We start from the raw sequence: 16,693 nt of genomic DNA, 5'->3' as shown, positions 1-16,693 counted from the left end.
GGCCTCCCTGTCTATCACCAACTTCTGTAGTTTACTCAAACTCCTGTCCATCGAGTTGGTGATGCCATCCAACCATTTCATCCTCCGTCGTCCCCTTCTCCTCCTGCCCTCAATCTTTCCCAGCATCAGGGTCTTTTCAGATGAGTCAGTTCTTCGCATCAGGTGGCCAAAGTAGTGGAGTTTCAGCTTCAACATCAGTCCTTCCAATGAACACTCAGGACTGATCTCCTTTAGGATGGACTGGTTGGATCTCCTTGCAGTCCAAGGGACTCTCAAGAGTCTTCTCCAACACCACAGTTCAAAAGCATCAATTCTTCGGCACTCAGCTTTCTTCACAGTCCAACTCTCACATCCATACATGACCACTGAAAAAACCATAGCTTTGACTAGACAGACCTTTCTTGGCAAAGGAATGTCTCTGCTTTTTAATATGCTGTCTAGGTTGGTCATAACTTTTCCTTCCAAGGAGTAAGCATCTTTTAATTTCATGGCTGCAGTCACCATCTGCAGTGATTTTGGAGCCCCCCAAAATAAAAGTCTGCCACTGTTTCCCCATCTATTTCCCATGAAGTGATGGGACCAGATGCCATGAACTTAGTTTTCCGAATGTTGAGCTTTAAGCCCACTGTTTTACTCTCCACTTTCACTTTCATCAAGAGGCTTTTGAGTTCCTCTTCACTTTCTGGCATGAGGGTGGTGTCATCTGCATATCTGAGGTTAATTGATATTTCTCCCGGCAATCTTGATTCCAGCTTGTACTTCACCAGCCCAGCATTTCTCATGATGTACTCTGCATATAAGTTAAATAAGCAGGGTGACCATATACAGCCTTGATGTACCCCTTTTCCTATTTGGAACCAGTCTGTTGTTCCATATCCAGTTCTAACTGTTGCTTCCTGACCTGTATATAGATTTCTCAAGAGGCAGGTCAGGTGGTCTGGTATTCCCATCTCTCAGAATTTTCCAGTTTATTGTGATTCACACAGTCAAAGGCTTTGGCAATCAATAAAGCAGAAATAGATGTTTTTCTGGGAACTCTCTTGCTTTTTTGATGATCCAGCAGATGTTGGCAATTTGATCTCTGCCTTTTCTAAAACCAGCTTGAACATCTGGAAGTTCATGGTTCACGTATTGCTGAAGCCTGGCTTGGAGAATTTTGAGCATTTCTTTGCTAGAGTGTGAGATGAGTGCAATTGTGCTGTAGTTTGAGCATTCTTTGGCATTGTCTTTCTTTGGAATTGGAATGAAAAGTGACCTTTTCCAGGCTTGTGGCCACTGCTGAGTTTTCCAAATTTGCTGGCATATTGAGTGCAGCACTTTCACAGCATCATCTTTCAGGATTTGAAATAGCTCAACTGGAATTCCATCACCTCCACTAGCTTTGTTTGTAGTGATGCTTCCTAAGGCCCACTTGACTTCACATTCCAGGATGTCTGGCTCTAGGTGAGTGATCACACCATCATGATTATCTGGGTCATCTTTTTTGGACAGTTCTGTGTATTCTTGCCACCTCTTCTTAATATCTTCTGCTTCTGTTAGGTCCATACCATTTCTGTCCTTTAATGAGCCCATCTTTGCATGAAATGTTCCCTTGATATCTAATTTTCTTGAAGAGATCTCTAGTTTTTCCCATTCTATTTTTTCCTCCATTTCTTAGCATTGATTGCTGAGGAAGGCTTTCTATCTCTCCTTGCTATTCTTTGGAACTCTGCATTCAGATGCATATATCTTTCCTTTTCTCCTTTGCTTTGGGAGCTGTTTTACACATATGTTTAAAACAGGCCCACGTGCTGTCCAGCAAGCCACTGGTTATGTGCATCTGTGGCTTTTCAGAGAAGTTTAGTTCAAGAAACTTGGGGGAATGTTCAGGATACAGATGAACTACAAATCATGAGATTCCTAAACTGGTGGAAGGGGAACCAGGGAGAGGACCAAGTAAAAGGAAGTACAGTTTTCAGAAAGTAAAGTTTTCAAGTGTCAAATGCCTAGTATTTATCCACTGGATTTAACAATTTTGGAAGCGTCACCAGCAGTGAGCCTTTAGGATGGTGGGAAAGGAGGTGCCCCACAGCATGGTGGGAGCACTCATGAGGAGATAGCAAGTGATTGTTACTTTAAAAGGAGGTAACTTGAGAAGGGTCACAGTAATTTTTAGAAGACGAGAGATAAACAGGGTTGAAGGGCAAGTGCTGGGTCTGGAGAAGGGATGACTCACAGCAGAGACCGGGGATGGGGACACAGGAGACCAAAGCCTCTGCAGATGAGACAACTCTACCTCTGACATAAGAGGGAAGGAGTGAGAAAGGACGGGTGGAGAAGGGCGGGAAGAGGAACCAACTAGGACTCAGAAAGAACATCAAGGACGGACCTGACGGCCCAGCACCCCTGGGAGCAGCATCACTTGACCCGAAGCTGCACAGCTTTTCTCTGTGGTAGTCAGCAGCCCTCAGGTGCAGAGAGGACTACTGTTAAGATGAATCCAGGGTTGGCGTTGCCCCAAAAAGTCGTCTGGCTTGGCTTGAAAGAGGATTGAACAGTTCCTTGTGTGTAAATCACAGGCTGAAGCACATAAAATTGCTGATATTTGACTGTATCTTACCTATGAAAACAATTTCATATGGTACAACCTAATAAGTGTTGACCTGACTGGCTAACTTTACAGCTAAAAAAGATGCACAGAGAACCATAATGATCTTTAAGCCATTAACAACCTAACTAAAACTTTCAATGGGATAGGGCTAGATAAAGCAGAAACTCTCCCAAGAACAGAAAATACAGAATAACTGCAATTATTTGTGCATATGGCAATGAATTTCCTTTAATCCAAGACAAACATGACAAATTCCTTAACTATCAAAAGCTACATTTTATTAAAAACAATCTGTCTTTAAAAATGTTTGATCATACAATATATACAATACATGCTGCTTTCCTTTTTGGATTTCAGCACCCACTTGAGTCCTAAAAAACAAAGGAGGGAAGCATCCACTTGAGTCCTAAAAAACAAAGGAGGGAAATAGCTGGTTAACAGTTTATAAATGGTAAATCAAAAGTTCATTTAAGATGCATAAAGGAAATCTACCAACCAGCTCCTCCTCAGGGAGGAGGGCCCAAGTAAACCCACAGTATAGATCTAATGTCAGTTCTCCTCTTTCCTTCAATTACCTTGGAACAAAAGCTCAAATAATTGAACCATATATTAAGAGTTTACACTAAGTACTGAAAAGCTAATTTTAACTTTAACTCAGAACCCCACTTTACAAATTTATAGAGAAGGAAAACCAAGCAGAGTAAGACTGACTTGCCTGACATTTTAAAGGGGCAGAGCCAACAGGATCCCATCTCCTGATCCCTACCCACAGCTGTGTGCAGTACAGAATACCAGGTCATTTCTAAGATTCCCTTTCCCATCTCCTTTATAAAAATGGAGAATTATTTCATAAGCAAAACACAGGTTTCAGAAATGCCTGTTACCAACATCATTCCAAGATAGTTCTACTTTAATTTTCCTTTTCTACTTTGTCTGCATAAAGTAAGCAAAGCTAATGGGACAGTGAACAAAACTGATGGGAGGATTCAATATTCCATTATCTCATTTATCCATTTATTGTGGGGGTGGGGAGAATGCCAAACCAAGAACAATCTCTGCTCTCTTTCAACTGCACATCTTAAGATGACCAAAGTAATCAATCCAAAGGTGGGAACTTGCAACCAATGGGTCGTGTTCTGCCCTTCTCACCAGTTACACACAATTTTAAGAATGGGGCACTAGAGGGAAGCAAAATCCAAATTTCACCAGAAGATGAAAAAGTGAGACAGAAACTATGATAAATACATGCAGCTGTCCCATGGGAAATGTTACCTTCAGCTGGTGTCAAGCACTTAGCCTCTGCTGGCTCTGACTTGAAGTAATCACAGGCTCTGAGATCTCAAAGGTCCTCACAATCTCCTGGTAGAGAACAGACAGCATGTGGGCACTGAGTTTACAGCAAAGGAATTCTTGGAAAAAAATTGCCTGGGGTAACATGCAGGGCTTTACCTCCCAGTCTCGATAACTCAAAGCTATAATTGCTTGATTCCTAATTTGAGTGTTTCCTCCACTTTCTTCATTAATATTAACAGGCTCTGTTTGAGAGGCAAAGTTTTCAAATCAGAAGAGGTAATCTGAACAGAAACCAATGAATAATAGGAAAGACACCTGTACCAAGCAGATGCTTAGAATATTATATCCTTATTAGGAATTCATGCATTAGTGTTGTATTATTACAATAGAAAGTAACCCCGCTTGCTTCCATTAAAAAAAAATACATATGGTAAAATAACACATTCCAATCATTTGAAAAACTCGGCATATCTATGAACCAAACAGAGAGCTAAGGTCTAGTGTGTCCAGTGTGAAAGTAAGAACTTTTTAAAGGAACTGGTAAATGCAATGAAAACACTTCATTCTGTACAGTAGGCCTTAGAAGGCAAAGAGTAAGGGAGAATGTGAATCGTTCAACAAAATTAAGATTCTCTCTGTATTAACCATGCTCTTTAATATTTACTGACATTTGTAAATTGTATAGCAATGTTCTTTTTTGACATCAATCTTCTAACTGTGAGAGATATTTAAATGAAACTTGTATATAAGAGGCAAAAACATAAGAAAGAAAAAAAAAAAGATTCTGGAGAGGAAGAGCTGACATTAGGGATAAAATAGAAGGAAACTACAAAAATAACTGTAATTACAGACTTTCTAAATTAAAATTGAAGGGAAACTACATCATTTCTTGTTATTCTTCACAGCAGTAAATATTGAATCAATGACAGAACTGAATCCATCAGTTTTAAACTATGATCAAGTTTTCAGTATTTTCAGTTAGTTGAGGAAGACATTGTAAAAGTTTGTCGCCTAAAATAAAAACTCAATTTACATTTAATAAAATACATTTCACACCCTCTAGTAACAAATACATTTTCTTTAAAACTAACTTTTCTGGACATAGAATCATTTACCTATTACTGGCAGTCGGTCTCGGTCAAGTCTTATTCTTGCAAAACCATCCTGTAACACAAAGACTGAAATTTAGATTCAAAACCTTCAGGCATTGGATGAAAAAATTACTCAGTGAGAAAATTCTAAACCTTAGACAATCAAAATATACCATAACAATAGTGTGGAGTGTATACAGACAAGCCTTCTCTAACATCTCCCTCTACATGGGGTATCTTTCAGGTTCTAATCAGCTTGCTTACCCAGGCACAACCTCATCCCCAAGATCTCTTAAATAAAACTACAACCATCTTGGCTCTTTGACTGATTCATACTTTTTGAGTACTCCACATTTTATTATTATGATTATTTTTTGGCTGAGCCATGCAGCTGGTGGGATTTTAGGTCCCCCACCAGGGACTGAACCCAGGCCCTCAGCAGTGAGAGCGAGGAGTCCTAACCTTTGGACTGTCAGGGAGTTCCTGAATACAACACATTTTATGATGCGTAATACTATCACTGACCGTTGACCGAATATGCTTTAGTTATCATTTCTGAAAAAACACTTTTGTCCAAAAAAAACCCACTTTTGTCAACACAAGATTCTATTTTGTTAAAATCGAATTAATCTTAGAAGTCCAGGATTGCAACTGGACATAAGACTGAAGACAGCCTAGAGAAAATTCTTAAGGTACACTTCTGAGAATTTTTCCTTTTTTTTTCTCCTGAACCATCTGTTTTGAAATTACTTCAGACTTAAGAGTTACAAGACTACTGCAAAGACCTCCCATACATTCTTTCCCCAGGGTCACCAACTGTTCGTGTTTTGCCATATTTATATTACTGCTTTCTCTCTCTGAAAGTGAAAGTACAGTCACTCGGTCGAGTCCGACTCTTTGCAACCCCATGGACTGGCTTCTCTGCCCATAGAATTCTCCAGGCAAGAATACTGGTGTGCTTTGCCATTTCCTTCTCCAGGGGATCTTCCAAACCAGGGATCAAATCTGCATCTCTTGCATCTCCTGAACTGGCTGGCAAATTCTTTACCACTGTGCCACCTGGGAAGCCCTTTTCCCTACAACTTCGGCATATATTTCTTGAAAACAAGGGTATTTTCTTACATAACAACTAACAAATTTGGGAAATTTAACATGTATATCACATAGTTACCTAATCTGTAAGCTCCAAAAATGTCTAAAATGTAAAAGCAAGCACTTAATTTTTTAGCTAGTTTCTTTGGCCTGTGACTCGTCAGTGTTCTGCTGCTGCTGCTAAGTCGCTTCAGTCGTGTCTGACTCTGTGCGACCCCATAGATGGCAGCCCACCAGGCTCCCCCGTCCCTGGGATTCTCCAGGCAAGAACACTGGAGTGGGTTGCCATTTCCTTCTCCAATGCATGAAAGTGAAAAGTGAAAGTGAAGTCGCTCAGTCGTGTCCGACCTTCAGCGAACCCACGGACTACAACCCACCAGGCTCCTCTGTCCATGGGATTTTCCAGGCAAGAGTACTGGAGTGGGGTGCCATTGCTACAATGGGTCTAAAACACATACTGGTCAGTACAAATTCCTTAGCCACCTCTCATCTATACCTGTTATTATTTACTCTTTTAAAAGCAAAGAAAAACAGAGAAATAATCTTAAATCTTACCCTTATAATAAAAGAAACATGAAAGATGTTTTCCACTGTCCGGGGGAAAGAATGTGGATCAACCACAAAGTCAAAGAAGGACATCGGAGTATCAGCTAAAGACAAAAGAGGAAAAAATTCTTCAACAGAGGAAAAATTACTTTTGCTCATCAATTAAGACTAATATTCTCTAGTGTTAACCAAAGAAAGGAAGTGGGCATTCATCCTGTTTTGGGATGGAAATCAATACAACCCCACTGGAGGACAATCTGGTATATCTATTAAAAATCTGCATGCCCACTTCCCCGGCGATCCTCCTTTAAAAAGCCATCCTACAGAAATATTAGCCCACGTGCACAAAGTGGTGTGCCCAGATTTTTCACTCCAGCAGTTTATACAAGAGAAAAATGCTATAAAGAACTTGTCCACTAACAGAGGATTTGTTAAATGTATGATACAGTCACCCAATGGGAATCATTGAAAAGAGTAAGCAGGATCTGCATGTACCAATATGGGAAAATGTCCAAATGGACAAGTCATCTTGCAGAAAAATGTGTATATTATTTTGCTTTGAAAAAAGCAAAACACCACCATCACCAACAACAAAAAATCCCAACTACTTAGTTGTATATTTATTATGACTGACATAGACATGAGAAAGTCTGAAAATACACACATCACATTTTGTAAGTGGCGACCTCGAGGGAGTGAGGTCAGGTAGAACAGGGTACTTGGCTTTTTACTTTTCTCACGTCTTTGGCATGTATTATTTTGTAACAGAAAAAATATCCTGTCTTTGAAAAATAAAAATGAGAATTTCCTTCACGAATGTTCTCATGGGATTTCTAGAGAAATCTCATAAAAGACATGTCAAGAAAAATCAAAATGATTCAAGCATTACATATATGCCTTTTAAATAAAAATAGCTTCTCATTGCAAGTGACACAGGCCTAACTGACAAATACAGGTTGCTCCATTTTGAGCTTGGTATCGTACTTACGATCTTCTTGAAAGTATGTTTGCAACAATCCCAAGATTCTTTCCACTTCTTTTTCTGTTGCTTCTTGATGAGACTCTTCCATTCTTTTTAACTGAAAATATAAAGCTGTTATCAAGCAGACTGACCTACTTGCCTGCCTGTTAACCTTTTCTGCTCTCTTCCCCAGCCAAACTCCTCTAAATATCTTTTACTTAGGATTTCTAACAGTTTTTATTCCTGTCTTAAAATTGATAGTTAAAAAAGATTTTCCTAGCTTTAGTAACATTTTCATATGAATTATCTGAGAGGAGTAACATGACCAAATCCATCATTTTCAGGTTGAATGTAAAATAGCAAATTATAAAAGGGGCAGTGGTTCTCACCTGGGAGTGATTTTTCTGCAGCGCCACCCCGCCCCCCACCCCCACGATGAGATATTTTCTAACACTTGGTTGTCATACTTGGGACAGGAGGGGGGGACATGAGAGGAGGCTGTTAGCATCTACTGGGAAGAGGCCAAGGATGCTGCTAAACATCCTACAATGCACAGGAGAGCCTCTCACAGCAAAGAATTATCCAGCCCCAAATGCCGGCAGTGCCGAAGTTAAGAAACCTGTTTTGGGAGAACTAATCCATACTACAGAAATGGGTTAAGAACTAAGACAAGTGGCCCATCCAATAAAATGTTTAAAGACTAAACACCTCAAAAATGATTCAAACATTAAATGGTTACTTTTTAAGTGACAGAGCCTGACTCCAGACCCAAACCCTGAGAAAAGACAGCCAAATTACAGGTATATGATACTAATGGCTATTTTAAATTAAGCGTTTTAAAAAAGCAACATTTGAACAAACAAACCTGGGCAGGCATTGCCTGCTGCTCTTCTATCATACGAACTTTTCTTGGACGTTCAATTCGTGGCTTTGGCACAGGGCACTCTCCTTGTATTGAACCCAACCTAATGAAAAATATGCTTTCATGTCTTTGTTTTTAAAACAAACTAATTTTACTAACTGAAAGCAGTTCCCACAGCATCCTCAAATTCAGCCCAGGCATCAGTGGTGTATGAGTGACATGGGACCAAGACTGTGTCGGGTTTGTGACAGCCTTTCTGCTCCTTCTGTGTTTCTCAAAGAATTCAACCAGGTTCCTCCCCAATACCTTTGTATTTTACTCTCAATAGTAAGTCAATCAATATGCCCTCTGTGGTCCTCCCAGCTAGCCTGTTGTCTGTTTCGCAGAGCCAGCTTCAGAGATCAGGGGAAGGACGAACGTGTGTGGGGGACGGGGATGAATAGCCCCACTGGGCTTTTTGGTCTGGGGGTGCCAGAGCAGAGCCCCACTGCCTGGGACTCCAGAACACACCTGTCTTACGAGATAACAGGTAAGGCAGAGGCCACGCGATTCCTTTCCCTTTTGGACTCCCTCCACCTCCCAAAACCCTACAGCAACAGACATAGCAGGCAGAAAACAACCAGGGCCCAGAGAACGCAGTCCCCTGTGGTCCCTGCACTGGAGGGAATCAAAGCATACAGTAGAGATCATGTGGGCGCTAAGCTGCTTCAGGCATGTCTACTCTTTGTAGCCCATGGGATTCCCCAGGCAAGAATACTGGAGTGGGTTGTGGTGCCCTCCTCCAGGGTATCTTCCAGACCCAGGGATGGAACCCGAGTCTCTTATATCTCCTGCATCAGCAGGTGGCTTCTTTACCACTAGGGTCAACCGAGAAGCCCAAGCAAACCTTACCAGATGGAAAGAAAACATGGGGGAAAGGTCACTGCAGGCCAAGGCAACAGCAAGTACAAGGCTGCAAAGCTGTAAGTAAATCATTAGCCGCAAATTGGGCTAGATGATGACAACGGGTTTAAGTTATATAACCCAAGGCTATCTTTCTATTTTTTTTGGACATGCCTCGAGGCTTGGGGGAATCTTAGTTCCCCGACCAGGGATTGAACCCACACCCTTGCCAGTGAGAGCTTGGAGTCCTAACCACTGGACCACCAGGGAATTCCCAAAAGGCTATCTTTAGATCCTGCATTTATGGTGGAGCCTAATTCAACAGCAAAAAAAAAAAAAGATTTAGACTTTTCCTATAATAAAGAAATTTGATCTTTTTGCTGTAATATACAGTGATTCTGGGCACTTGAATTAAGGGAAGTCTTGTTAAAAACAGATGCCTTGGAAAATAAGAAGAAAACCCAGATGCCTGGCCCTGCACCATAGACTTATTAAATCTACATCTCCAAAGCCTTCTGAAGCACTACCAATCTCAGGAGGTTTAGAAAGGCACTCAGGATAGACAAATGCCCTAAGCTAACCACTTAAGGAAGAAACCACTTGAGTGGTTGCCCTGGAGAAATTATCTACTGGTTATTTTAAAGGCTGTCTTACAAAAGAACCAGTAAGGGTTGTTCTTAGCATCTTCATATGACTGAACTAGGAAATTAAGACAGAAGCCAATTCCATTTGAGTATAAAGAAAAGCTTTTCAAAATCAAAGCTGCATCCAAAAAAAGAGGAACTGGGCAGTTTATGTGACAGTGACTCAACTAGTCTTCAAATACAGGACAGCGATCATCTGACAGGGATTATATATAATAAATGGCACTTTACGTATATTGGTAGACTCTTAAGATACCTTTCATAGGAGGTATCATCCTCCTACGTAATAAGGACTTTTAAAGATGATAAAGCCAGACATTATGTCACAGACCTAAAGTCTCCCATGCTAGAAGGCAAAGGTGCCAGCAGAGTGCCCTGATAAGGAGGTGCCAGCCCACGGCCTTTCCTGCTCCAGTTAAGCTGGATGAGGATCCATCCACAAGATATTATGGGCTTTTAAATCAAACTTTAGAAAGTCTCCGAGCGATGGCATCATGACTATCTCCTCTACAATACCAAATAATTGTTGTCCCTACAATAAAATACAATTTAAGGTTTACAAATGGCTGGTCTGTCAGATTTTCAAAATAATCTTACAGAAAGTGGAATGTATGGGTTTTATTAAAGGTGTTTTCTGCTGTTTTGCCTGATATTTTCCAGGAGTCATAGACTATGAATTCCAAATCAGAACTGTCTTCATCACGGATGAGTTCTTCAGCTTCTAGCGGATTTACACCCATATGAGTCAGCTACAAAAACGAAGGGAAACAGAAACCCCAGTTAAGCCATGAGCAATCATTCAGGGCACTCAATTATCTCTATCACTACACAAAAGGCCAGAGGCAAAGTCTGTTTTCAGTGTCCTAACATATTGGCTCAATTTCTTATTACAAATTTCCTGTTTTCAAAGGCACCTTTCTTTTTGGCAGAAACTATTCTTCAAGGTACTCAGGACTTTTTGGTGAGAAAGTGAGATGATCCAGACCAACGGGTCCCAACTGGAGCAATTTAACCCCCACAGGCATTCTGTCTAGAGACACTTTTGATCGTCACAACTGGGTGGATGGCAGGGAGGGCTGTGTTACTAAATGCCATAGAGGGCATTTAGTGGGTAGAAGCCAGGATAGTGCTCAGCATCCTACAGCAGGTGCCAACGAAACAAAGACTCAACCAGCCCAAAATGCACTTAGTGCCCAGGCTGAGAAACCCTGCTCTAGCCCCTGCAGGCCGAGGGGCGGGCAAACCAGAACTTAGCTCGCTGGGCCTGATCTCACACAACGCATTTTTATAACTATCAGCAATACTGAATTAGCATAAAAATAGAAAATCACATCCCTAAGCAAACACTCTGAGATAGAACATGGAAGTTTAGCTGGCTTTCAATTTTCGTTTCCAGCCAACCTCCTGGAGACCGCTGATTAGCTTGCAGATTAGGTTTTCCAGGGAGCAGCACCTAGCATAAGGGAGATTCACTCATCTTAAAGGTTACTTCCTGGGAAGAGTTGGCGGAAGTCTAATAATTCTCTTATCTCAAGCTATCTTGCAGAAAGTGTATTAAATTTGCTTTTATGAAAGTACATTTTTATTACATTATAAAATTATGAAATGCCTAGAAGTTATCAAATTAAAACAGCAATACCATATATAAACAGTAATCAAAAAGCCCTCAGAGAGCTTAACCCTTTAAAGGCAGTTAAACTTTGAAGAAAAGAGAGGCTGCCAGAACCCAGTCAGAGACACAGTCAGCACTGTTCCATTCTCGTGCCAACCATTCTACCACTGCACACTGGGAGGAAGACATTTCAGTTTTTATCTGGTCAAATCTACCAATTTTTTCTCTATAGTCCTTATATTTGGTGTAATACTTGAAAAAATCCTCCCGCCAGAGTCTAGACAGCTATTAAATTGGGGGTCTGCATGGACCGCTTTAAGACTTACGGAATTTAAAGTACAAAGCTCACCCTGATAAATAAAAGTAATTTTTAAAAAGATTACCCAATATATAGTCAACTTTATTGAGCATTTTCCAAAATGCACTTCACTTCAAGTTTTAAAAAAAGAAAAATTTAAGGTTTAAAATTTAAGTTAAATTTTTTTGTTGTTAAATTTTTTTAAAAACATCAAAAACCTCATCTGCCTCATGCCTTTACAAAATAATTTATCTTTTCGGATCTCATGGTACTAAATCATTTTAATAACCTTTTAACAAACAGAAAGTCAATGTCCTAACAGAAATGCTAAGACAGAGGTTGGCTCAAAGTAAAACCAAGATGAAGAAAAAAAAAAGTAAAATACAAAGTTCATCTCATTGTGCTTTTTGGGGGCAAAAAATTCATCAAGCAAAAGTTTCAAAATTTCGGGTAACCACCATCCAATCACTAAGAGGCAAAGACAGTTGAATAAAACAACAACAAAAAACAAAAGCAGAACCCCAACCATACGCGTATGGTTCTGGAATATTCTCAAAGACAAATCAAAACATGCCCCTCCACCAGACATAACTCATGTCCAGCTGTACTTTACCTGCATGTGGGCTTCTGCCCAGCCTAGGACAAAGGTCCCAGGTCACTGAGAATGAACTCATGAACTGACAAGTGAGTGAGGCAAAAAATGGCCATTTGAAATAAACCTAGCACCCTGAGTCTTAGAAGGCTAGGAGATTTTCAAACTGTTCTAAACTTCCAATCTAGATTCCACCACGTAGTTCGATTGTCATATGTTTAATCTGGTTAAGATCTCTCTGGAGGAATCTCAGGCCCAAACAAAAGGGTAAATAAGTGAAGACCATGTGATATGGATATAAGCAAAGTGGATAATTGTACACTATGTGAGATGAAACATTTTTTATTACGATTCTGTAGCTTTGAACTTACTAGAGTTTCCACGTATCGTAACATATCAAACGAGTTCAGGTCAGAACGCAGCTGCTTTGCCTTCTCTTTGCCCAAATCTGAAGCCAGAACAAGAAAGTGGGCATCCAGAACTGCTTCTCTTGCTCGGGACACTGTTCGAAAAAGAAGGAACATGCTTATCCACAGGCATTTTCCCAAAACTTCCAACTGCACTTACTCCCCATTTCCCATTGGACCAAAAGAAAAAAAAAAAATCTCAAACACACTCATCTCGCTGTAAAAACAGGTTCCCCTGCTCAGCTCACCTAAAAAGCCAGCTCTCTCTACTACACTGTTCCTGCTTCTGGGAACTGAATAAAAATTTCTTCATTAACCGAAGTTTAACAAAACCTCCATCATCTCTAACACTGGCTGTTCCCTCGGACTCCAGTAACCCATCCAGGCACTATTAACACCTGTGTTGACGATGGAAGCCAAGCTGAATGCCCACGGTGTGTAAGGCACTGTGCTTGGGCGTGGCCAAGACCGGTAACAGGTAAGTTGTCAAGGAGCGTCAGGTGAAGTTCCGTGCTGGGCAGGTAGTGGGAGATGCAAACTCTGCCTGGCAGCACAGGTCCCACCAAATGAACAGCCTACAGGCAGCAGGGCCATGACCTCCAAGGAGGATGATCCAAAAAGGTTCATCTTTCAACATTTAAGATAAGCCACAGACAAGAAAGGATTTAAATAAAAAGAAACAAGAAGGAAACGGGGCCAGGAAACAGGATGAGGTCTAGGGAGATGGGGGGGAGGGTTCATTAGAGAAAGACACAGCAGGACTGAGGGAATCAGTTAGACCAGACCCCGAAAGGGAACAGGCAGTGTGGAATAGTGCTCCCGGAACACCAGCAACGGCGAACTGAAAACGCAGCCAACAGACAAACCCGGCAGGCAGAGTTCAAACACACAAATGCCTCTCCCTGGCTTGCTCCTCAAGGCCACTTCATTTGAATTTCTGATTGCCCAAACACTCCTCAGGCTGATGAACGCACTGACTCCAAGTTTTGTATTCATATGCACAATTTTCTCTCTGGTTTTATTTCAGGAGAATTACTGTGAACATGACAATGACTGAGAGACAAGAGGCAAAAGCAAGGGACCAGTTCCTGGGCTGTTCTAGACCTCCCCTCCCCGCTGCCGGCCCATCACTGCCACGAAAGCTGTGAGAAAAGTGCCCATCTCCCACCGATGGATTCAAGCCTCTGAAGAGTTACAGAACATCCAATCTGTATATATGGAGGATGCAGAATTCTTTGTTGGCTGACTGTCTTCTAGGGCCCGGTTGAGTAACTGTGTCTTAAAAAGGCGACCCAGCTAGCATAGTGGAATTGGCCAAGCAGGAAATGATCTGTTAATCAACAACTTTTCAGTGGTGGGTGAATAATAGGGGACAAGGGGTCAAGAGCAACCCTGAAGAGATAGCCTGGGCAGGGGGTTCCAAGCTCAGAAGAGAAGAAAAAGCTAGAGAGAGTGGAGGAGGGGTTGCACCAGGTGGAAAGAAAGAAATGTTCTGGTTCTCAGAGAACATGTGGAGTGGTGGTGTCCAGGCAGAGGCCAGCTCTGTTGACTTCTTCACCTGCATGGGTCTGCACTCTCCTCTTCTGCTCCCATAGAATTTAGAGAAAGGCCAGGAGGGAAAAGTAGTCTGAGGACTTGTCCCCAGGCTCTGTGACCCAGTGCCCACACCATCAGGGGCTGCCTGACCTGTCCTGTCTTCAAACACAGAGACCACTCTTAGCACTAACACTGCTGCTGCTTTTCATTCAAACCAAGCTTTTATTTCAGAGCCCCCTTCACCCCCTACAATGCTAGAGTTCAGTGCTGAGATTCTTCTCTTTCTCAGGTCCCTCCCCTCACTGGAGACCAACAGGGCCACCTGAAGACACGGCCATCCCCACTGGGTTATATTAGGTGGACCAAGAGCAAGGAGCTTAGGGACGGGAGGTCGGGAGGAAGGCAGGAAAAGAAACAGGATGTCAGAAACCAGCTCAGTTCTTTCTTTAATACATCCAGTGCATCCTGGGTAGTCAATAGAGTAGAAAGATAAGACATAAAAGTTCTCAGCAGTCAATACAGTAGAAACAAAATACACAGGAAGTTCTCAAACTTGAACAAGCAACAGAATCACCTGGGGCGCTTGTTAAAACTGGCTGCTGCTCCCCACCCCCACCCCAAATTTCATGTAAAGCTCTTACTACCTGCTTGTACTTTTGAAAGTGAAAGTGAAGTCGCTCAGTCGTGTCCGACTCTTTGCGACCCCGTGGACTGTAGCCCACCAGGCTCCTCTGTCCATGGGATTCTCCAGGCAAGAATACTGGAGTGGGTTGCCATTTCCTTCTCCAGGGGATCTTCCCTGACCCAGGGATCGAACCCAGGTCTCCCGCATTATGGGCAGACGCTTAAACCTCTGATCCACCAGGGAAGCAGGGCTTAGGGCCTGATAATGCACAACCACAGTAATGGTGCTACAGGGGAAAAGGTTCCAAACCTAGTAAAGCACTCTTATAAATGGGGGTTGTTTGGTGTCAAGCATTCGGTTCTCAGGCAAAACTAATTAAAATTACCCTAAAATATATGATCACAGAAAGCTTCCTTTCATAAAATAATGAATTACCTCCATTAAAGAGAGTGTTGGCCTCTTCAAGGACCTCTGTTAACTTGTCGCTGGCATTCAATATATCCTCCCGGTTTTCTATTTTAAAAAAATAGAAGCTTTGGGAAAGGTGCTCATCATAGGCTAACAAGTCATTGACAGAGTAACCAGCTGCAGCTGGAGAGCCAAGTCCCAGCCCCCACCCCCAACCCCACCCCCGCTCCCCGGTGGAGTTATTTTCAAGCTGTATTTCTTTAACCAAAACGGCCTGACAACAGAAAAGATGACTACCCCTTTAGCAGAATGAACTTGGAAAGGGGACCCACTTGGTTGCCCCTAACCTTCACCCATGGGCTTCCACGCCTTCTGCAGCCTCTGAGGAGCGCTCTTAACAGAAGGGTTCTCCAACTCTGCAAGCCACATCTTGCAGAACCGGGCCACCCAGAGTCAGAATAGGTAGGTCCAGGGTGCGCTGGAGAATTTGCATTTCTGGCAGCTACCGCGGGCGGGCGACTGCCGGCGGAAAATCGCTGGATGTAAGAAAATGCGCCCCGGCTCCTAGTGCCTCCTCTCCCCCGCTTCCAGACCGCGCCCGGCCTCGGGCGGTTCCCCCGCCTGGGGGACTCGGGCGGTTCCCCGCGCTGGGGGACTCGGGCGGTCCCCCCCCGCCCCAGGGGACTCGCGCGCCCCCGCCAAGGTCGTGCATTGCGATCCGCACGACAGATGCGCGAGCGCCTCGAAAACCCCGAACCCGGGCGCGGCCGGGCGGCGCGGGGCTGGTCCCGGGCTGCACGAACCAGCCGGGCCGCGCAGGGCCTGCGCGAGGTTCCCGCCTCGCGCCCCTGCCTTACGTTGGACCGAGTTGATAAGCGCGCGGTACTGATGGCGGATCTGGCGGCAGAGGCTGGGGTCGGTCTCCTCCTCCAAGCTCGCTGGGTCTATCATCTCGTCCCCGGAATCCGACGGTTCGGTATCCTCCAAGCCCGGGCGCTCTGGGGCCTCCCTGCGCTCGGGCGCGGCGCCGCGGCGGGAGCCGGGCGACAGCGGGGACCGCGAGCGGGAGCGGGAGCGGGTGCGATCCCGGTGCGGGTCGCGGCCCCGGCCCCGGCCCTCGGGCCGGCGGCCGCTGCTGTCCCCGGACATCGCGCCAAGCCTCCTTGCAACTTTGGAACGGCGGAAGTTCGCGCCAGAAACTGAAAGCCCTGCACAACTGAGCTCCTGCTCTCCGCGGAACGCGGCTCCCTTGCC

At 43.4% G+C, this 16,693-nt stretch overlaps 2 protein-coding genes across 2 annotated transcripts in view; one reads left to right on the top strand and one right to left on the bottom strand.

Moving 5' to 3' along the window:
• LOC113884436 (putative uncharacterized protein ZNRD1-AS1) overlaps positions 1 to 14,196 on the top strand; it is a 27,114-nt gene extending 12,918 nt beyond the window's left edge. The window contains exon 4 of the transcript XR_003508862.1: positions 13,898 to 14,196. The gene's annotated coding sequence lies outside the window, so the exon portion shown is untranslated. The remainder of the gene's footprint in view (positions 1 to 13,897) is intronic.
• NSMCE4A (NSE4 homolog A, SMC5-SMC6 complex component) lies at positions 2,797 to 16,693 on the bottom strand. Its single transcript, XM_027529018.1, has 11 exons — positions 16,297 to 16,693; positions 15,467 to 15,544; positions 12,835 to 12,965; positions 10,559 to 10,710; positions 8,439 to 8,538; positions 7,601 to 7,691; positions 6,622 to 6,716; positions 4,999 to 5,047; positions 4,040 to 4,125; positions 3,863 to 3,949; positions 2,797 to 2,996 (listed from the first exon to the last, which is right to left on the bottom strand). The coding sequence occupies exons 1-10, from the start codon at positions 16,586 to 16,588 to the stop codon at positions 3,875 to 3,877; spliced, it is 1,149 nt and encodes a 382-aa protein (XP_027384819.1). The 5' UTR covers positions 16,589 to 16,693; the 3' UTR covers positions 2,797 to 2,996; positions 3,863 to 3,874.

This window comes from Bos indicus x Bos taurus, chromosome 26 (genome assembly GCF_003369695.1).
Source record: "Bos indicus x Bos taurus breed Angus x Brahman F1 hybrid chromosome 26, Bos_hybrid_MaternalHap_v2.0, whole genome shotgun sequence".
NCBI lineage: Eukaryota > Metazoa > Chordata > Mammalia > Artiodactyla > Bovidae > Bos > Bos indicus x Bos taurus.
This window is presented reverse-complemented; position numbering and strand designations above follow the sequence as displayed.